At 38.7% G+C, this 22,116-nt stretch overlaps 1 protein-coding gene across 2 annotated transcripts; it reads left to right on the top strand.

The window, feature by feature from the left end:
- Positions 1-1,996: 1,996 nt before the first annotated feature.
- ccm2 (CCM2 scaffold protein) lies at positions 1,997-20,449 on the top strand. 2 transcript variants are annotated; one of them, XM_066704498.1, is made up of 10 exons: positions 1,997-2,367; positions 9,756-9,932; positions 12,137-12,220; positions 12,525-12,708; positions 13,468-13,604; positions 13,907-14,042; positions 14,386-14,443; positions 14,819-14,957; positions 15,264-15,402; positions 15,687-20,449. In XM_066704498.1, exons 1-10 carry the CDS (start codon positions 2,338-2,340, stop codon positions 15,965-15,967), a joined length of 1,365 nt encoding a protein of 454 aa, XP_066560595.1. In that variant the 5' UTR covers positions 1,997-2,337; the 3' UTR covers positions 15,968-20,449. The 2 variants fall into 2 exon arrangements, with proteins under 2 accessions (XP_066560595.1, XP_066560603.1); XM_066704506.1 differs by lacking the exon at positions 1,997-2,367 and adding an exon at positions 8,678-9,009.
- Positions 20,450-22,116: the final 1,667 nt, after the last annotated feature.

Raw genomic sequence — 22,116 nt, 5'->3', positions numbered from 1 at the left:
GCATTACAATAATAGCTGCAGCAAAATTATATGAACTGTCTTATACATAAAGAATTACATACAATTTGATAGAGAATAAAAATACTTATATAACAATATTTAGCATTTTGTTAAATAATAATTATACAATATTGGTGCCGTCTGTATTATGTTCATGATGTCATTCACAAAAAGTGTATTCAAAGGTGATGCCCACATATGAAGTGATATCTGGGTCTTGTTTATTATAACAGGCAGATTATAATGGATGGGTTTAAGGTTCCTAGGAATATGATCAGCTAGCTGTGGATCAACACATACTGGTGATATACACTCACCTAAAGGATTATTAGGAACACCATACTAATACTGTGTTTGACCCCCTTTCGCCTTCAGAACTGCCTTAATTCTACGTGGCATGATTCAACAAGGTGCTGAAAGCATTCTTTAGAAATGTTGGCCCATATTGATAGGATAGCATCTTGCAGTTGATGGAGATTTGTGGCATGCACATCCAGGGCACGAAGCTCCCGTTCCACCACATCCCAAAGATGCTCTATTGGGTTGAGATCTGGTGACTGTGGGGGCCAGTTTAGTACAGTGAACTCATTGTCATGTTCAAGAAACCAATTTGAAATGATTCGACCTTTGTGACATGGTGCATTATCCTGCTGGAAGTAGCCATCAGAGGATGGGTACATGGTGGTCATAAAGGGATGGACATGGTCAGAAACAATGCTCAGGTAGGCCGTGGCATTTAAACGATGCCCAATTGTCACTAAGGGGCCTAAAGTGTGCCAAGAAAACATCCCCCACACCATTACACCACCACCACCAGCCTGCACAGTGGTAACAAGGCATGATGGATCCATGTTCTCATTCTGTTTACGCCAAATTCTGACTCTACCATCTGAATGTCTCAACAGAAATCGAGACTCATCAGACCAGGCAACATTTTTCCAGTCTTCAACTGTCCAATTTTGGTGAGCTTGTGCAAATTGTAGCCTCTTTTTCCTATTTGTAGTGGAGATGAGTGGTACCCGGTGGGGTCTTCTGCTGTTGTAGCCCATCCGCCTCAAGGTTGTACGTGTTGTGGCTTCACAAATGCTTTGCTGCATACCTCGGTTGTAACGAGTGGTTATTTCAGTCAAAGTTGCTCTTCTATCAGCTTGAATCAGTCGGCCCATTCTCCTCTGACCTCTAGCATCAACAAGGCATTTTCGCCCACAGGACTGCCGCATACTGGATGTTTTTCCCTTTTCACACCATTCTTTGTAAACCCTAGAAATGGTTGTGCGTGAAAATCCCAGTAACTGAGCAGATTGTGAAATACTCAGACCGGCCCGTCTGGCACCAACAACCATGCCACGCTCAGAATTGCTTAAATCACCTTTCTTTCCCATTCAGACATTCAGTTTGGAGTTCAGGAGATTGTCTTGACCAGGACCACACCCCTAAATGCATTGAAGCAACTGCCATGTGATTGGTTGGTTAGATAATTGCATTAATGAGAAATTGAACAGGTGTTCCTAATAATCCTTTAGGTGAGGGTATATAGACTGTAATCTGCATGATAAATTAATGTTAATGAGAATAGATGCAGTTGCAGCAATGTGCTCACTTAATTAAGAGGTCAGTTAATTAAATAGATGTTCTTTAGTTAGATACAACAGTTTAAAATTAAAAATCAAATTAAAAAAAAAACCGAAGGGTCGTTTATTGTATACAAATTGGCATTATTTACTAGACGTAAATAATACACGTTAACAATAGTTGTGTGTGTGTGAAACATTCTGCGGCAAAGCCAGGTGCAGCCACCGAGCAACTGTTTTTTAAGTCTGTATTCATTTTCTGTACATATAAAGAGAAACAAAAAAAAAGACTTGGAAGTTTCAAATCCTTTCGCGAAGCACAAGTTCACGCAGCGCGCCGGGCAGACGCTCCCTGAGGCAGCGCTGCGGCGGCCTGTGTGTGGGTGCAGGGCGGCTGCGCTGTCACTCCTGCGGCGCGGGGGACGCCGGGATTGCTTTCTACGCCCAAGATGGCTGCGGGATTGAAAAGTTGACGGTGTTTTTGCTCCGTTTCGAAGCTCGTTATATCGGGATAAACTGTGTTTGGGAGTACACCGAAGGTCTGTATCGGGAGCGGAAGGGGAACAGTGTGGAGAAAGCGGGACAGGGACACGGAAGGAGATGCCGGACGCTTGTGAGGCAGCGGCTTGCTGGTGACGGGGGTCGGGCGGCGGGGCGTGAAGTGCCGCTGCTGGCTGCGATGTTGTTGTGGCAGCAGCAGTGATGTCATCGGGGACTCCGAGAACTCTTCTGCTGCGGAGGTAATGAAGATGATCTGCACATAGACATGGAGGAGGATGGAAAGAAAGCAAAAAAGGTAACTTGTCCCGTTTGCCTGTGCACAAGTTCGCGAGACTTTACTTTGTAATTGAAACGAAATTAATGAATTGCTGCCGCAGCTTTAATTGTTTAATTCCAGATGCTATTGGTATAGAACCCCCGTTTTACGAACTAAACGCTCGAAACATTTTAAACCGATATCTGTATTAGAGCCACAAAATGCCCAATGGTTTCCTGATATGAAAGCACAAGATATAAGATATTGGAAAGTGTATTCTGCAACTGTGCGAACTTGTGTGCAGCATCCCATTGGTGTCTGTCGGCTTTTAAAATGATTAGTTTTTATTATTTTGATGCCTGTTCATTGTTTGTTTACCAGTTGTTTAGATGTAAAGCTGATTGTACTCATCCTTCAGCACAACACTGTTTTCAATTACATTTTAAGAGATTCCCATTCTTATTATAGTACAGTGTTGTACTTAAATATAGCAATTGATTTTCAGAAGTTTAATTACAGAGTATCCATAAGATGAGGTGTGTCTGATCAATTAGATGCATTAAACATAGCTTCCCCATAAAGCTAAGCATTCTAAATATAAGAGTTCTAAATAAAAGGGCAACAATCTTATTAATTACAATATTCTCAGATTAAAATGGTTCAAACATAGGCTATAGATGAGATACTGACTGATTATGTGAAAATGACGTATCCCAATTCTATAGCACAACCGACAATGTATGTATTCTGCCTCTTAACAATTTAATTTGTATAGACTAGTGTGACTTTTAAATTGCATTCACATAAAACGTAGCTTACACAGCTGGTTGGGTTTGCACGGCAACTTTAAATATAGGCTGTTTTTCTAGAAACGCCATTTTACAAAAATGCAAGTAGGAGAGAATGTGAGAAATATGATAATATGTTGTGACCGAAATCAAAGTTTACATGCTTGTGTAAAATATTCACTATCCGAGTTCAACCATTGATGTATATCTGAATTATGTCACCATTGGTACATTTGTATTAGCCTGGGTGAATTGATCATGTGGTTAATTCTATAGCCCTTGTAATTTCAGAAATCCCACACTTACAATACCCCATACATTCAATACAAGCCTGCACAGCTGTGGGGTTTCACATTTCAGCTCTTAGCTGAGTATCCAAACTAAGCAAGCTAAACAGTGGTATCCACACTAAAACTGACCTAGTTGTACTAAATCAATACAGCCATATGTGCAATTTTCTTCTTCTGTGTGCCCTACTATTCTGTTATGCAGATTTTACATTTCTATTAGTATTAAGATTACCACTGCTTTGCCAGTCTCTGTCCAATTGGTGAAAATGTTACTCTTTGTCACACACAACTGCCCTGCTCTGGTTCAAATCTGGTTCGTGTCTGAAGAAAGTGTCAACACAGATATGAAAATTCAGTTAACATAAAAATAACCTTTGTTTATGTGAAATGTATGGTGCAATTACACCATACAAGTCTATAAACAAACACACATCAATAATAATGAGGTGGTGTTATTGTGTTTGCTCTTTTGAAAACTTTCCAGAGGAGACTGCTGGCATTTTCACACTGTAAGTGAATGGGGTTGTGTGAGATTGATCCAACCCCTCCCTGTGCACAGCATTCAAAGTATAAGCTTTACCTAACAAGTTAAAAAATGATGGTTTAACATCCTGGCAGATGATGCAAGGTCTCGAACCATTCTCTCTCAACCAGAATTTAAAATGACTGCTCCCCCCCAGCTGAACATCATGTGCTGTACAAAGTCCTTATTTGGGAATATTGTAGTTTTTATTCTGGAGTAATTTCAAGGTCTCTTTTTCGTGAGCCAAAACATGGGTGAATGGGGGCAAAAACAACATACAGGGCCCCAGTGAGCTGTAACCCTAATAGGAGAGACCAGCAGATTCAGTATCTAAAACACCTGAATTTGAGTAAGAGGTGTATAGTATTGAGTGTTTAGAAATGATTGAAAATACTGTACTAATCAGCCCTGGTTCTGGGAGGCCTGGCAAGATCTTTGTATTTGAAAGATTTCAGTAGTGTACATGTTGCAATGTCTGTCATTCTGTTCTACACAACTTTATTTTCTGGATCTTCTAAACCCTACCAGTGGAGCAGTGTAGATATTTTTAGTTCTAGCATTAAGAACTCCCCCACCTTACTGTCCAAAACATGTGGTCAGCAGAGACCACTGGAAATTTCCAGTTGTATTATTTTTATCCAAGCAGTGGTCACTCATGAGAGGAATTGTATGGCACACAAATGTCATTTTGTGCAGTTTACCAATACGCTAAACAGTATCTTAGCTGTCATCAGTCTGCAAATGGTAAAGCTAAAGTCCTGTTACACATAATGCTTAATGTGAACCATTTGTAGGTATTGTATACTGCAGAAGCCTCCTTGTATTCTCTGGTGTGCACCGTATAAAAGTTTTCTCTGCAGTTATGCTCCTTATGACTCTATTCCCAGTGGGGAATATTCTTACGCATTCCCAGACTTCACGTTATATTCCCAGACAAAAGTTTTACGGAATTTTACATGGAAATTCCTTCATGTTCTGGTTCTGTGCTGATGTAGATCACTCCGCAGGACAGATGGGTGAAGGAAAAGCAGATTCTGACTTTAAATCCTTACCATTCTGTGAATGACTTCACTTGGATGATGTTTGACTTTCATGAGAGAGCTACTTTTTTTGGCACTCGGATATATTCGCAACTAGGTAGTTTCAAATTGTAGTACAACAAAGCCATGCCTTCTATGTCTGGCTTCTTTAAAATGTCAAGAAATCTGCTGCAGACTTGAGGAGATCCAGATGTGCAGCCTTAGGTGAATGTTAAATTAGTTTTTACTCACAGTCTCAAATGTAAGGCAGTTGTCCTCTTTTATACTTTGATATTTTACATGCCTCTTTCTAAATGATCACTGACCAGTAGTCAAGGGGAAAACACAAAGGGAAAATAGAATAGAGAAAATTAGTCAATGTGAGTCTCCTGGGTGACAAATTCAGCATGATTTTCAAAAGAGGCCTACAAAAAATTGTTTCAGTGGAATTTCTAAAATCACATTTGGCACAAAAACTTTAGGCTACCAAACGCCTTAAACTAAAGGGGTAAGAGTTCATATATTAGCATGTCCAGTCCATAGAATCTTAAGAACTAGCTTTGTAGCTAATTTTGTAGCCCCCCCTCCCCCAAAATGACATGAAGGAAGAAAAAATAAATAAACAATGTGTGAATGGCAAAAACACCGTAAAAAACAAAACAGACCACCCTGCCTGTGCATAATTTTTGGGGGAAATGCTGATGTAGCATTGTCATAGATTAAAGTATTCTAGCCCTACATTTGAAAGTTACTCTCAAAATCATTAAGTGCTGCATGTAACCCTATTTGCTCAGGAAACTTATTTTTTGTACCAAATAACTCAAAATAATAAACAACCTGAAACCTTAACAACATTTAGGCCTATACCTTCATCTGTATGTAAGATTTACCAGTTTGAACTTTCAATTTATTGAAAATTTTCTAAATCCTGAAAATCTTCACTTCATTCTTCATACAGAAAGTAACCTTAATGGAAGTCTAGCTTTATTGGGGACTCTAACCCTAGCCCAGACCAAAACATAATCCTAATTTAATATTTTAATTTTATTGGAATGAAGAAGTTCTATAAATTATTCAAAGTAATGCTAAACAACATATGTACCTGTTAGACCTTTCTGTATCTGTATCTCTAATTAGAATATAGCTTTGGCAAATTTCCTTATTCACGATTTGCCTTTATAAAAGGCCCATATGAATCTAACGCAAATTTATTTAAGTCAGAGTAAGCGGCACTAATCTTGGCAAAATCCTCAGTTTACTGGTGACTCCTTGTGTAGTAAATTCTGTGTCATTACTGTAAATGCTCCTCCTTCACCAAGTTCATCAAGGGGAGCACATTCACAGCTTGTGGCAGCATTTATAAACTCAAAACTTAGATTTGTCACTCTGTAGACACACCAATAGACATGGATTTGTGCCAGATTAACCTTAATAAATGTATTGCAACTGTAATTCTGTGTTTCCAAATCTAAATAAACCCTTTGTATCAGTTTGATCTGACATCATATTGTTTCTGTGTTTTGCTCTAACCCCCCCTAGTAGAGTGCAGGGCCGGCAGTGTGAACTAAGGCAGGATGCAACGCCCTTCTATTTTAGCTTACACAGTGAACTCCTTTCCAGTGGGAAACCCTGCAAGCCTGTTGTCACTAACCGTAACAGTCCCTGTCTCCACCTTATATCCCCTCTTCTCTTGCTTCAGTCTCCCACACAGCGCTGGAGAGCGTAGTTCACCCTTGCTTATTTCCTGGACATTTCTTTTTCTGCCAGAGCTCGGTCCCAGTTTTGTAATCTATTAGACCAATTGTGATGTAATGGTACGTATACCTTTTTAAAATGCACTTTTTAAAAACAGAGACTGTATTTTCAGTAGAATTAAGGTAAAAAAAGCTTTTGGTGTTGTGGTTCTTTTCGTACATTGAAAAGTGAGAGTGAGAGTTCTTCGAGGAGGTCTGTATGGAAACAGCATAGATTAACTTGCTCCCTGTTTACAGGAAGTCATATTTAGCTGCTGTTGAAGTCCGTTGTTGCCATGGTTGACAAATATGTTTGAACTCAAAGGAAGCAGCTTGGACTTTTATTCCGTGCTGTGTTCATTCTGCATGTGAAACATCCAGGATATGGCGTTTGTATGGCTGTGGCTCTGTGTACAGAGGTTTTTCAGTTCCCTTATGTCCATTTTTGTTTTAACCTCACACTCGCTTGGAACACTTAATAAATGTGTAATGTATGCACAGATACATAAGAAAAACACTAAGGAAGTGGATTTTGGTGCATTTTATTAATAATAAGAGTTATTTCCTAGTTTTCATGTTTGCATCTGTGTATCTGTACTTCTAAATACATTAAGACATGCTTTGTAATTCTCAATCACAAATCTGGTTTACTTTTTTAATGTAATAAACTGAAAAACATGAATTGAAATGTATTTGATGTTAAAGTTATCACATGATTGAAAGTCTAATAAAACAAACTATGTGTACTTCTATTCAGAATAACCAGTTATATTACATTTAGGTAGAAACCCATCTACGGTAGCTTTGTTTCTGGTCTTTTCATTGATGCAGAAATGCAGGGATTGTGGTGAAAAAGGATATTGAACGTTTCTGCGTTCCTTTCCAATTATTATTGGTCCCATGCAGACCAAATAAAAAAGAAACAAATCTATGGCACTGAAGATTAGTGTGCAACATTTTGCATGAACGTGTCTTATGGCATGTTTTAAAGACCATATATACATATGTATATATACATGTATATATGTAGGAGCCCAATAAGGAGGTCTATTCCAGTACTTTGTGGAATTTAATCAAAGAGAGACATGAATGGGTTCAAATTGAGAATGTTTTGTGACTTCTGCACTTCTAGATTTAATTCCTCTTACTATACAAACAGCCACTTGATGGTGCTGTTGGATTGTTACTGTTAGTGAGTTTTGTAGATAACTACTTTTCAGGAAGAACACACTTGGTGGTTGTGTGTAAGTGTTTCATTTAATTTGGAATTATTGCCTTCATTTGGGGGGGAATGGTTATGAAGTCACCAAAAAGAGTATGATTTTCAAGTCTAAGGGATCACAGAAATAATGTTAATCATATTCTTACAAGCTACTATGGGAGTCAAGAATACAATATGTAGTGGAAACAGGACCAATGTGAATAAAGTCCCTGAGAGAATATGATTGGATCAGATCACAGCTCAATTAGGCTACATCTTTTAAAACAAACTCATATGATAATACATGTACATCCCTGCAGCCCTACATGACCAGGCACAGATGAATCTACATAGTGATGGATGTCAAATTCAGTATGTTGTAAACACTTGTCACACAGCTATATCTGCCTCTACCTTCTCAGTCTGTCTTTGATAAATTGTCTTAATTAACAAATGACTTAGGCCTGCATTTGTGCAACTTTGCATCTTTATCTTGAAAATATATATTTTATATTTTTATTTCAGTTTTTTTCCATGAAACTGCGCTATCTCCAGGTAGCAAGACATGTAGGCCTTTTCAAGTCCCATTCATAGCGATACTTGCTATACAAACCTGACTTCTGGTCTGGGTGCAATACAGTTCAGTGTAGCTTTCATTTTTATTCTTATGCTTTTCTTCCTGTTCACTCTACAGTTTATTTGGTTCTTGGTGTTTTGGCATACTTACTCATGACTTTCTATTATTTTATATTTATTTATTTATTAGCAGCCATCCTTAGTCAGGGCTACTTACAGTTGTCACAAAATGTGTGCATTCCTGAAAACATAATCCAGTAAGAGTACTTCTGCAGTATGATGCTGGGCGGACGAGAACTGTCACAGCAGGAAGCAGCGGTTACCCTGTTTCCGGCGTATCTGCCACGGGGTTGATCAACAGTTAAGATGAGATTTCCTCGCACAGGGGGAGGGAGCCCTGCTGTACGTAAAGTCTGGGGACTGCCAGGTGTAAACATGCTCACAGAGCCGGAATTCATCATTCAAGTTGCTTTCAGCTTAGAGGCACGTGTGGTAGAATCTGTCATCTGCTGAGAACTGCCAGCTACATGTGAAGTTTCATGGAGAATGAGGTAGGATATTTCCTGTCCGCATGACTGGTGCAGGTAGCAGGGACCAGCAGGCAGATTACTGTTCATTTAGAATTTTAAGCGTGTGTTTTATAATTATTAATTGCTTTCTTCCATCTATATTGTTTTGTACTTCCGTGTATATGTTTATTTGCGGGGGCGGTCGGGAGCATCACCAGATTATTTTGTAACAAAGGAAGGAAGAAGTACTAGCTGTAGAAACACTTATGTTTCCTTTTTTCATAAATGTCAGTTTCTCACCAAATGGACTAAAGTTGTACAGGTAGGAGCTCAGAAGAAATAAGATAATTGGTCAAAATGCAATGAGGTGCTTGTTTTTTCCCATTGTAAAAACTACAAAGTGAGTAGATTTCACTTTTTCATTCCACCATGACAATGTCTCATGGTGGTGAATGAGTTCCTGCCTACCTGGCTTTATATTTTATCGTCTGAATGCATCTTGGTTGTTACAGCCAAAGCAGCGTTGTCCTGAGCAGTCCAAGAAAGAGCAACCCAACCTATTTCAGTGAGGGCCTGCCCTGTTTACCTCTGGATCTCTGGCATGGTATCTCAAACTGCCTGCTTACAATCATAACACTAAAAACATTGATATCGGTTATGAAGGTGAATCTCTGCTGCATCCTCTACATCACGTACCAAGCCTTTCGTCACTGTTGCATGCCTGCATGGTTTTGTTAGTTGCCATGTTTTTTGTTTTTAACACCCCTGCTTCTTGCTTTCTCCCTCAGCCTGGTATCGTGTCACCATTCAAACGTGTGTTCCTGAAGGGGGAGAAGGGGAGGGACAAAAAGGCCCAGGAGAAAGTGACCGAGCGAAGGGCTCTGCACACCGTCCCCCTGTCCCTCCCAGAGCACCGCGTTGACCCCGACATACTGCTCAACGACTACATTGAGAAGGAGGTCAAGGTCTGTGTGCTACTGTTCTTCATTTACATTAATTTTTACATATTATGGAAGGAAAATAGGGCTGTGCGATATGACGATATATATCGTATGACGATAGAAAAACGTCTATCGTTTCATATTATGCTTTATCGTTTATATCGTGGTGTCGCAAATTGCAATCTTTACAGCAGTATTTTTCGTCATTAGGACGCTTTGCGTTCTTCCCGGTTCTTCCACACGTGCTGGATGCAGGTAGAAATGAGCATCAGAAACACAGACAGACATGAGGAGAGTGAAGTCACACAATAACCAACATAACCAAGAGACACTTCAGTGCACAAGCACAAACGGTCCGCCTCGCTCTCGTCGCCGGGCTAAACTCGATCTGCAAGCACCCCCCACCCCCGCTAATTTAGATTGATATCATTTGTATAAAAATAATAATTCAACAGTTGTATATTATTATTATTATTTTACTATTATAACTATTTTGTATTAACATCATGCTGTATTTGTAAGTAGAATCAAAACGCGACAGTCAGAGAAGAAATGTCTCTGTGTAGCAGATGTTAATGTGCCACTATAAACCCGGCTGTGCTAAATCTCCCTGAATCTGGACCTTTACAGCACATGTGTTGCGTGATCACTATTACTTGTGTTATTGTTGTTATGTGACAGTAAGTCATACTGTGTATATGTATATATGTGCTCTGAGGAAGATAAGTCGAAACACATAAGCATTATGATGTTCACTTTTTCTCTAATAAATAATTTGAGACATCGGTGAATATGGATTGTTTTTAGACGGGAGCTGCTGTTCTTCCTTCTTTGACCGGATAATTGTTCTATATAAAATCACTTGGGATAAGGCACCCCGCATTTAAGATTTATTAAAACTATTGTAACGCCAGCTATTTTTAAACGTGTGTGTGTGTGTGTGTGTGTGTGTGTGTGTGTGTGTGTGTGTGTGTGTGTGTGTGTGTGTGTGTGTGTATATATATATATATATATATATATATATATATATATATATATATATATATATATATTATATATAATTATACATCCCATAACAACATAACACACGTAATAGTAATCACACAACACTTGCCCTGTAATGTTTTGCATTCTGCATATATTTACTATGACAGCCTGCATGTAATATTTGTTAGTTTTGCTTATTGAAGGATTAACGAAATACTTGTAGTTTGAATGTCTTTGGTCTTATTTTGTGGCTTGATTGGATAAAAGCAATCAAGAGAGATATCGTGTATCGCCCAAACTTCTAAAAATAGAGATTATTTTTAAGTCATATCGCCCAGCCCTAAAGGAAAACAATCATGAGTAAATACAATGCCATGTTTGTATGTGTTACTGTTTATTTGCTGGGGAAATGCCTATTTTTTAAACTGTTCAGTTTAAATGTAAGGATAATGTAGTAGTGTTTTAAACATCTTGGCTTTTGTAGGTCTCCATTTGAAACTGGACCTAAGATCACATTTTAATTTTATGGTTGATCCCTTGTGAGACAAATGTTTTTGCTTAATCCCTAAAGTTAAATGCATTATCTGTCAAAGGCTGCCAAGCTTAAGCGACTGTGCTCCCAGCTTGATATTTCATTAAAGTTGTGTACGACATCTTCACTGTGTTCTTGAAACCAATAAAAGGGACACAGAATTTGTGACACAAGTAATACTTGTAGGATGGTTTTCTCAGATTAATTGCCATCGACCTAAGAACAGTAAAGCTTTTCCAGTTCAAGTTATCTGACAACATTGTTAATGAAAAATAATTAACTTGGACACCTGAGTGTAAAACTTCAATATATTTTTTGTAACTCGAAATCACACATGTAAACTGAAGCAGTAACATCTGTTTTCTTGCATAATAAAGCTTTTCACATTCTTTGGCTGGTCCTAAGGATGTGTTTTTTAGGCGTGTGTAAAGTGGTTTTAACATGCAAAACAAAACTAAAAACAGGAAGTGTAAGCCTTTGTCGTACACTCAACATAGAGTGAATAACAAGAATAGTTATGAAAAGAAATATTCTGTTTCACAAAGGCCACAGACTTTATAAATAGGGCTGTGGGGGGGGGGGGGTTCATCATTAAAAGTTAATGTATAAGTAAGTTAATGTATAAAATAATTAAATGTGCAGCACACCAATTATTTGCAGTTAATGATGGTGTACTTTTTGTTAATTTTGCAAACTTTCTTTTCTGCAGTATTTAGGGCAGCTAACATCAGTACCAGGATACCTGAATCCATCCAGTCGGACTGAAGTATTGCACTTAATCGACAATGCAAGGGTGAGGAGCTTGATATCAGAGTCGTTTTACTTTTCCAGGCTTTTGATTTCAGTTAAAATCATATTTAACATACGTGTCATTTATTGCTTATTATCAAGGTTTTTGCTGGTCTGTGTAACAAGACTGTGTTGAATTGCACTGAATAAAGTGTGTATTTTATGTTTTATTGCCTTAGTGTGTGGTTCCTGTACAGTTTTCAGAGGAAATCAATCAATCCTTATTTAATAGATGGGCAAGTCTGTTATCCTCATCTGGGCAAACTTAGCTGAAAGAGAAACTGACATGATTTATTTATTTTCTCCAGAAAGCTCACCAGCTTCCTGGCCAGTTGACAACAGATCAGGACGCTGTGGTCAGTCTTTCTGCATACAATGTCAAACTGGTGTGGAGAGACGGCGAGGATATCATACTCAGGGTCCCCATCCACGACATCGCTGCCGTGTCCTATATCAGAGACGACTCTCTGCATCTAGTGGTGCTCAAGACAGGTAACTGGGCAAGATGGGTACAAGAGCCACTGAAAAACACAACCCCCCGTTTCAGTTCTAGATGTGGAATTGAAAAATATCAGGGTTATAGAACTGAGGCACAAACTTCATTTATCTCAACTCCGGTGATGACTGTGTTTAAATGAATGTGGTCTGTTGTTGCTTACTAAACTCAGACACTTGCTAAAAGCTTTTAATATTAGAACTAAACCACTAAGTATAATAAAGTATATTTGAAATAGGTGTGTGAGAATCAGTTGGATTTGAAGTTGATTATAAAGATCTACACCACCATGAATAAGACAGTGATGGTGGTGACGATTTATACATTTATTTTACAAGTTCATGAATTTATACATGATAGTAATAATCAAATCGGTGTACTTGGAAGGAAACCAAAAATATACAATTTTAGGTTAATCTTGGTCGGAAGTGATTCTTTTTTTGTCTTGGTATTTTTTGTTCTTTGGCACTTTGTGGCATTTGCTCAATGATGTGTACATTTGAGTCATGTGAGAGAAAATGAACTTAATAAAGTACTGTGGAAATGATGGTTTGGCCCAGATGTTGACAAGATTAATCAAGCATAATAACGGTTTCTCTTTATTTAAGTTGTTCAGAATCAAAAAGCTGACATCCTTTTTATACAATAACATCCATTTTGACATCTGAGGTTTCTGACGCTCCTGTGGCTGTAGACACGCTCTGTGTTCTGCATGCTCCAGCTTGTATTTGAAGAGCACTTTCTGTTTTTCCTAGCTCAGGAACCTGGAAGCTCACCCTGTCCCAGTACGTGCCCTGAGGTTTCCAAGTCCCAGACGCTGGGCTCGCTGACCGAGAGCGGAGCTGTGCTTGTGGAGGTCTGCTGTCTGCTTGTGCTCGCTGCAGAGAATAAGGTAGTACAGATGTGGGACTCGTTTATGGACTTCTGCGTCTCGTCAGCACTCGTGGTGGCTGATGGCTGGCTGATCATCACCTATCATTTTGGCCACGGTCCTTTGTGTGTTATGTTTGCAAAGCATTTTTCAGTTAAACTTGCATCTGTTCTGTGTCTAAAAAAAGCTTAAGGTGGTTAGTGGGAGGCTGTGATGAGCAAACAGGCAGAAAAATAATTTAAAAACAAGTTTTCATCTGTGTAATGCTTCCTTATTTTATTTTACATATTCTAAAAGTTTACACATTTCTGCTTTCATTCTAGGTAGCAGCTGAGGAACTATGTTTGCTTCTCAGCCAAGTCTTCCAGATTGTTTACACAGAATCTACTATAGACTTTTTAGACAGAGCAATATTTGATGGGGCCTCCACGCCTACCAGACATCTGTCTGTGTACAGTGGTGAGTACGTGCTGCTCGTTTCATTGAAACCACACTGCTGTGGAAATGCACCTTGTGTGCTGGTCTGATGCATCCTTTGTATCGTCAGCTGTGTGAACGTGAAGTATGGTTATTTTTCTCGGAAACGTGTCTGCAGAAACGTATTTACTTTTCTGGTGATCCAATCTGAAATGTATAGTCATGTAGTTTTTATGTTTCCTGCAAAAGCTCAAAATAATGAGTTCAGTATAAATAGTTATTCTTTAAAGGCTGATACTCTGCAATCAATTCATATATTTTCCTCTTTGTTTTGCTCATTGTTGGGAAATGTATTTTAAATTATTATTTTTGTTTTATTTACTAGACGATTCCTCTAGTAAAGTGGATGTTAAAGAAGCCTTCGATACAGAAGCAAGTACATTGTAAGTATTTGAGCCTTTTTATTGCTTTTTTGGAGACCCTTCAATCAGCAACATGTACCTCTGGAGACTGACAGGAACAGTTTAATGTTTCTAGGTCTATTAAATGAACAGAGGAAGCAAATTTCCTTTCCCATCATGAATGGAGGTTAGATAGGGAATACCTGTCTGTCAGCTCACCAGGCCACACTGAGATATTCTGAAAAGCTCGTTTAATGCCTCATCTCAGATGGCAATAGCATGTCAGATTCTCTATATACCTTGTGGAAAACGAAAGCACAGCACCGCATTCAGAATTGATCAATATCCCAGCACAACAACCGCCACACTGCTCTTTGCAGGTGAAATGTTTAAACCCAAATCCCTGCTGTTGTCCAGCTCCTTCCAGGGCTCCCTAGACACAGGAGGGAACTCCCCGTCCTCCTCCTCAACGCCAGCCTCCCCCCAGGCCAAGACTGTGAGCGAGAGCGAGCTGAGCACCACTGCTGCTGAGCTGCTGCAGGACTACATGCAGACGGTAAGGCAGGACCCCGGCCTCACAGCTGGGCGGCACAGAATATCAGCATCTCTGTGCATGAAATCTTTGGCAGAGATTTTATCCTTAGAGGTTTTTGTCCTCAATGTTTTTGTCTTTTTGGGGATATCCCACAATCATGTAAACTGAGCATCTTCTGTACAGCTTCACTTCCCCCGACTGGAATGCAACAACTTGGTTAGAAAATCCAATCAAATTGATTTCCAAACACCGAGCAGTTTCAGTTGTTGTTTTTTTTTAAAGGCTGTCCTCAGGTGGTGTAACGCTGCCCTCTGTTTGTCTCTGTAGCTGCGAACAAAGCTGTCATCCCATGAGATCCAGCAGTTTGCCATGCTGCTCCATGAGTACAGGAATGGCTCCTCCATTCACGAGTTCTGCATCAACCTGCGCCAGCTCTATGGAGACAGCAGGAAGTTTCTCTTACTAGGTGATTATACTGAACAACAGGGTCTGGGTAAAGAGGTATAAGGCTGATGTATGTATTCAGTAAGGTTTCTTAAAAAAAAATAAACAGTCCTCTTTAAATTGACAGCGTCAATCTGTGGCCATTCTGGTGTTCTGAGCTTCAGTGTTTAACTGTGGAATGGGATGCTTGCATCTGAAACCGAGAATTACTTTACTTTTTTTTCCCCCAAGTGGTTTTTAATAGTCACCCATTCAAGAAGTCCTCCAGGCCTTTGTCTTTGCAAACCCCTCTCATTTTCTTTCCAGGACTCAGGCCTTTCATTCCAGAGAAGGACAGCCAACACTTTGAGAACTTCCTGGAGACGATTGGTGTGAAGGACGGCAGAGGTATCATCACAGACAGTTTCGGGAGGTACCGACGGGCCATGAGCACCACTTCCAACTCCACCACCAATGGCAATGGAGCGGCCGGCGGCTCAGACGACCAGTTAGCCCCCTCCGAAGGGGACGAGTGGGACCGCATGATATCGGACATCAGCAATGACATTGAGGCACTAGGGTGCAGTATGGACCAGGACTCTTCCTGAGGAAGTGGGTGGGGGTGGGTGTTGATGGTCGGGTGCCTGGAAATTTGAATATGGACATCATTTGGTTGTCTTCTTAGTTCCACCGTTTTGTACTGCCCTCTCTTCTTTAACCCCGTTTTGAGAGTGTGCTCCTCTAACGGATGACCAGATGGCTTCTACTTAAACTGCTTTGTATGGATGAGTAGACTTTGTTATGAACATTCACAAAAAGAAAAGGGGTAAGTCATAGCCTTATCTTTCTAATTTGAGCCCATGCATACATTGTGACACTCAACAGACCCACATGCGCATCTCAAATTGTAGCAAACATGTAGACGTCTGTCTCTGTTCAGTCTAGAGAATACTACAGTGTTGTTTTCAACTAATCTGAGCCCCATTTGATGCAGGCTATCATACGTTTACTGTCCTTGGTCCCTTAAACATCAGCAGGTTTGCTTTTAAAATAACATTTCAATCCATATGTGTTCTATTTTCATGATAGCTAACATTATAGACATCAGTAATAGCAAATAACCATGCCGGTATTAATCCTAAACCAACACAAAAACCAACAGCCTTGCCCTCAGCAGTATTTCCTAAATGTATTGCATGTTATTCCACTGCTTTGTTGTCTAAAACATTCTCACTTTTGTTGGACAATAGCCTTTCTTTCAGTGGCTCAGTCACTTCTGGTCTTGAAGATTTATTTAATAACTATGACACTTTGCTGGTCCACTATCTTCAACAGAATAATTTGTCAATACTTTTGTAAAGGAAAAAAGAAACAAAAGACAAGACGAGACCACTCCATGGTTGAGTAAAATGTTGTGAATGTGTACTGCATTTTAGATTTTTGAAATTGGTACAACACTTCCTTTCCCTTCAATTTCAATTTTATTTTTTATTTTATTTTTATCCAGAAACGTTTTAACTTAAACGAGACGTGGGAAACTGAGACATGCAATATTCACATTAATGTCGTGAATTAAACCAACACGGGAAGGTGAGAGAGATCCTGGCAATTTATCTGTTGCGTAAAACTGCTTTATTGAGTTTTGATTTCCCATCATTTAACTATTTATTTATTTTTGTATACAATGTGAAACCTCTGCAAAATGGAGTTCTTAGTATTTGCAAAATACTACTAAGTTGTTCTTTTTAAGTGTACTTATTTTCTTATAATAGGAAGCAAACCGGTTCCAACAGTTTGTAACAGGCTAATGAGTAGAGCACACCCCCGTGAGAAAGTCTAGATCGTTTTTATTCCCAGTGATCCATGGGAGCTGGATCATCAGTTTTTCTTCTCTCTGCCCTTACTCAAGATCTAGGCTTCACCACCACCAGGACATTTGGAAACAGTTAGTGAATGAATAATGTGACTTAATCCCAACTAATTAAGTGGTCTTCATTAGTTCTCTATGTCTAAGAAATTCAATTAAAAAACAAATATTTAGTTTCAAGTGCGTTACATAGCCAGTTCATTTTATACAAGCAGTAGACTTTTGTATTGAAGCCAGCATCAGCTGCTTGGTATTTCAGGTGGACTCGCACAGACAGACAGCAGTTCAAATAATGTAGTATTTGCCTTCCAAGTGTAACACAGCCTAAAGCTCGCTACAATGCTCATACAGAGCAAAGAGAAAGTAAACAAGTGTTGACTAACGCAAATTTATATTTTTCCTCTGCTTAACATCCTGACATCATTACTGCCAACCATTTTGCTTTCCATTAATTTTTCTTTCTGATTTATTTTAAAGTGAATTTAAGTGATGATCAGTATTTAAGGTCTATTTGAAACCGACCTAAATGTTCTGTCATAAAGCTCATGTTCTCTTTGGTTTAGGGGGACATAATCGTCAATATGATTATAACAGCAGTGCTCATATGGGATTGTAAAAATGCCAAATATTTTAAAATGTGGACTTTTGAGAAATGTAATGCATTTTCCTTGTCTGCAGTCTTAATCACCCTTCTCAGTCTTATTCTTTATACGCTTGGTAGACACAATCCGCATATAGCTAGTCCTTTGTGTTTTTTCCCTCTTTTCAAAACCTATAGTAAAAACATTAATAGAAAAAAAAATATATAGTGTGATTTAAGTTACAGACGAAAGGTTTGAGTAGCTATTAACTAATGATCTTAGTTAATATTTAAGTTTACAAACTATTCTTATTGAAACAAAAATAAAATCCTGTGTCTGATTTGAACTTCTGCATTGCAACATACAGAAAGGAAATATCAGAGTTTCAGACTCCTGTTACTACTGTTCCCTTTATTCCTTTGTTTATATTTGAAACTATATTCAAAGCAGTGTAGGAGCCACTGTGAATCTCACCCCTGAGCTCATCAGCCTTTCTGGACAGACCACAGTTGATTTATCTGAATTTGAAATCAAACAGCAACCAAAGATTTAAATGAAGTTAAACCTATATAGAATCACCTAAGATGGAGGACACATGTCGTCTTGTGTGTTTGTTATGGCCTAATGTTAGACAGGTTGAAAAGACAACACAGCATTCAGGCATGCCTCTAGATTTTAAGAACTAAAGATAAAAAAGAACACCTGTAAAGAAACCCTTAAGGTTTCTGTTCAGTTGTTTGTGTCCAGCTGTGTTACAGAGTGGCTTTTATCTAATCTCCTGCTACAGCCTTGTCTTTTACACTATTTGCTCATAAAGCTGCACCGTTTGGACTTCGGTTTCACATAATTAAAGGAAAATCACTTATTACTCAGCATTACAGTCTTCTGAATAATACGTTCTATTCCATGTTTTGACTCGTGGGGAAACTCATAGGTACTTTGGGACCAGATCAGGGCCCTGTCCTTATGCCGTGGCAGTTGACAAGGCTGTGTAAACAGTCTCAAAACTGTTGTACTTACCTTGTAATCTTAAGAATCAACGTTTAACCGTGTGAAGCACCATCACAGTCTCCCAGAGCTTGTTAAAATCATATATATGTGTGTGTATGTGTTCAATCCTTGCTATGTGCACATAGACCAATTTTACCATTGAATAGTGCAAAGCGCACTTAACACATCTGTAACCCTAACCAACCTTTGAGGGCAGCATACTACATGGAAGGAATTCACACCTTTTTTCAAGCTGGAGAAGGTGTCAAGTGATCTCTTAATAGCTGATTTGCATACCACAGAATTACCTTTGCTGCCATCCTGAAGATGTTTCAGCTGGGTTTGTATGGTTTGTTTACTGGGCTTGCATTGGCTCATCGTGAAATAGTTGCTGACCCGGGGACATGCGTGAATACCCAGCAGCCTCAGGTCAAAATGCATTGTGGGAAACTGGAGTAAAATGTGAAGTTCATAGTGCAATTGCTTGTTAATTATCTTCAAAGGAATAGGGATGTGTTCAAAATTGATGAAAGTCTATGTATTTGTTTTCTTAAGCTTTGTTAATGTTCCTGTTCTTGTGCCTCAGCACTATTGCTTTACAATCAGTTATGTTTTTCTTGCCATTTGATCACTTTCTATTGTTATTACAGTGTTTTTGTTATGTTTACCCCATATTGTGTTGAAAAATGCCTAAAATGGTTTGTGTTCTGTACTTGCATTAGATTTTTTCCTTTCCAAGGTTCGCTTCAAGCACCTTCTGTTTTTTTTTGTTCATTTCCCCAATGTTTTTTGTACACCTTTCCCAACTGGCAAAGATACAAATGTATGGTTTTCGCTCCCCCTGTGTCTTCACACTGATTATTGTGCAGACCCTGTGCTTCTAAACGGTTCCAGAGAGGGCATTTGTTAAAGTACTCGTATCTCTTTATAGACAGATTTTAAGAATTTGTTTGCATTTCCTCATGTTCTATAGAGGTACGTTCACATGTGTTTCTATGTAAAGTTGCAGAAGTTTTAATTTATCAAGACTCAGACCATTTATTTTTTACAGAGCTGAATAAAAAAAAAATCCCCCCTTTGTTTAAAAAGTTGGGGTCACCATGAGTGCCTGTGTAAAGAGAAAATTTAAGGTTATTTTGTTTCCCTTTGTGTCCTCTGACTCCTATGAAAGTGGGGGGCTAAGCTTTATTTTCTGTCTTACTTTCCACTTGAAGCAATAATGAGTAATGAACCAGAGACCTACGCATCCAGGAGAGATTCCCCATCCATGCATACTGTCCATGATTTCCTGTGGGGTCTTGTCGAGTCCATGTCCTGCACAGGGATTGCCATTCTGCTTTTGCAAGGAGAACATTTATGGCCAAGTGGCTGGAATTTCAGCAGTCCGAGATTTAAACCCAGTTCCCTTATTATAAGAAGTAAATGCAGTGCCATCTTGTACCCATGCATGTAAGATGTACAAAAGAAGATATTGACTCACAGAGAGACCCTAAAGGATACTATTTTCAATTAATTTTATATTTGCAGATTTATATATGGCTGTATATAGTGAAATGCCTTTTCAGTTTGTGCTTTCTTAATTTTTATCCTACAGCTTTGTGTATAGTTTCCCCCAACCCTTTTTTTAAAAGATAAAGATTGTACGATATGCACTGGTGTTTTGTGTGTTATTTGCAGTCTTGGACAGTGGGCTTAGGAGTTGATTTATGAAATAAATGTATAAGGCCTTTTGGTATTTCATATTCAAGTGTTGACCAGGTGTTTCTAGAAAGAGACATTTATATTTGCAAAGACCAAACTTGTTTCACCTGCAGATGGTGCCAGAGTCATTCTGAGAAAAGAGGACTTTTCTGCAATGATCTGTGTCCAGGTCTAGACATGAGCAAGTATTTTTTTGAAGAAAGTACAGCAATAATCTAGCACTGCTGCCCCCCCTTTTTATGACAGAAATGTAAAATAGCCCCCACAAATGCCTGCTTCTAGTCTTCTAGTATACAAGAATGTGTCTTTCCAGGTAAGGTGTGTGTGTGTGAGTGAGAGTGTGTTTTAATTTGTATTTATTTCATTTACTTAGATCAATAGATTTCCCACAGAGAATGAACACCTCACTTGTGGTGAAAAACAACTGCATCAAGAGCTAAATGTTGTAACATTTGCCTCATCAGTATGTCAGAATAAGCTGCTTATAGGTATAAAATCTAATAATTGTACCTCCCTTGATTACCTTGTTTGTACTTTCCTCAGCCTATATTAACACGGATGCATTCTAGTTAGTAAATAAAATTAATGTTCATAAAGAACAAACGTTGATTTTGCATATCTGTGTATTTGGGGTGAAATGGTGGAGTCTAAAGCCGGAGTTGTTTAAAAATCTTGACACAACTTGTACACATACACGCACACATATCCCTTTTATATAACTTATTTAAGTCGTCTTGTATGTCCAGGGCTTTTCTTAAAATAGTTCCTGTAAGACGCAAGGTTAATCCTTTTTTGCTTGGAACATTACTACACCAGGGCCTCATTCTAACCAAGTTCTTAATCATTTAATGTATCTTACTTGACTTAATTATAACATTAAAGTACAAAAAAGCAGCAGGACTTGAGCTGGCTGCCCGGGAGAAGGGAGGGTTGCTTGGGGAGTCCGAGCTGGTGATAAAAAGAACAGAAATGGTTTGATATTGATTGGGGTTGTCAGTCTAACTCTCTCCTCATCATATGCATTATGACAAAATAAAAATGAGCTTTTGGCAAGTTATTCTTTAATTACCAGCTTTTGAAATAGTAAGGTCACAGTCTGTAAGGTGGAGTCATAATCACATGTGAATCAGTCTATGTTCTTATGTCTATAATTAATTCAGTGTTGAAAAATATTACTACATTGGATTTAGTTTTGTTTTCTTCATATCTTGCAAAAAAATATTATTGGTTAGACTATAGTCAGGTAATATTAAATTGATTGAATGTGAATTTGCCTTTGCCCAATTTTGTTATGGTTATGATTTATTTGGTGGACACGTTTATGCAACAAGACCTGCACTGAACAACTAGACTGCATTATAATATGAAAATGTTACACAGGGTGAAGGTTGTCTTGCGTGTACTGCTTTAATGAGGCATAGAATGCGACATAATGGAGTTTGTTGTGCAGTGATGCAAAGGGCAGTAAATTACAGCAAATGAAATGCACAATCACCTCAAAGATCCAGTTTCTTGCACTGTAGAATGCTGAATGCCAACATAAGAACTCCAAGAATATTGTGAACAATTAAAACAAATCTGTCTAGAAGACTACTTCAATTGACAATTGTAAACAGTA

The sequence above is a fragment of the Amia ocellicauda genome, chromosome 1 (assembly GCF_036373705.1).
Source record: "Amia ocellicauda isolate fAmiCal2 chromosome 1, fAmiCal2.hap1, whole genome shotgun sequence".
NCBI lineage: Eukaryota > Metazoa > Chordata > Actinopteri > Amiiformes > Amiidae > Amia > Amia ocellicauda.
The sequence above is the reverse complement of the archived record's forward strand: the minus strand, read 5'-3'. Positions and strand labels throughout refer to the sequence as shown.

Coding starts and splice junctions, on each gene's coding strand:
- ccm2 (XM_066704498.1), top strand. CDS start 2,338: ATGGAGGAGGATGGAAAGAAAGCAAAAAAG. Junction 2,368..9,755: donor ATGGAAAGAAAGCAAAAAAG/GTAACTTGTCCC, acceptor TTTCTCCCTCAG/CCTGGTATCGTGTCACCATT. Junction 14,444..14,818: donor GATACAGAAGCAAGTACATT/GTAAGTATTTGA, acceptor GCTGTTGTCCAG/CTCCTTCCAGGGCTCCCTAG.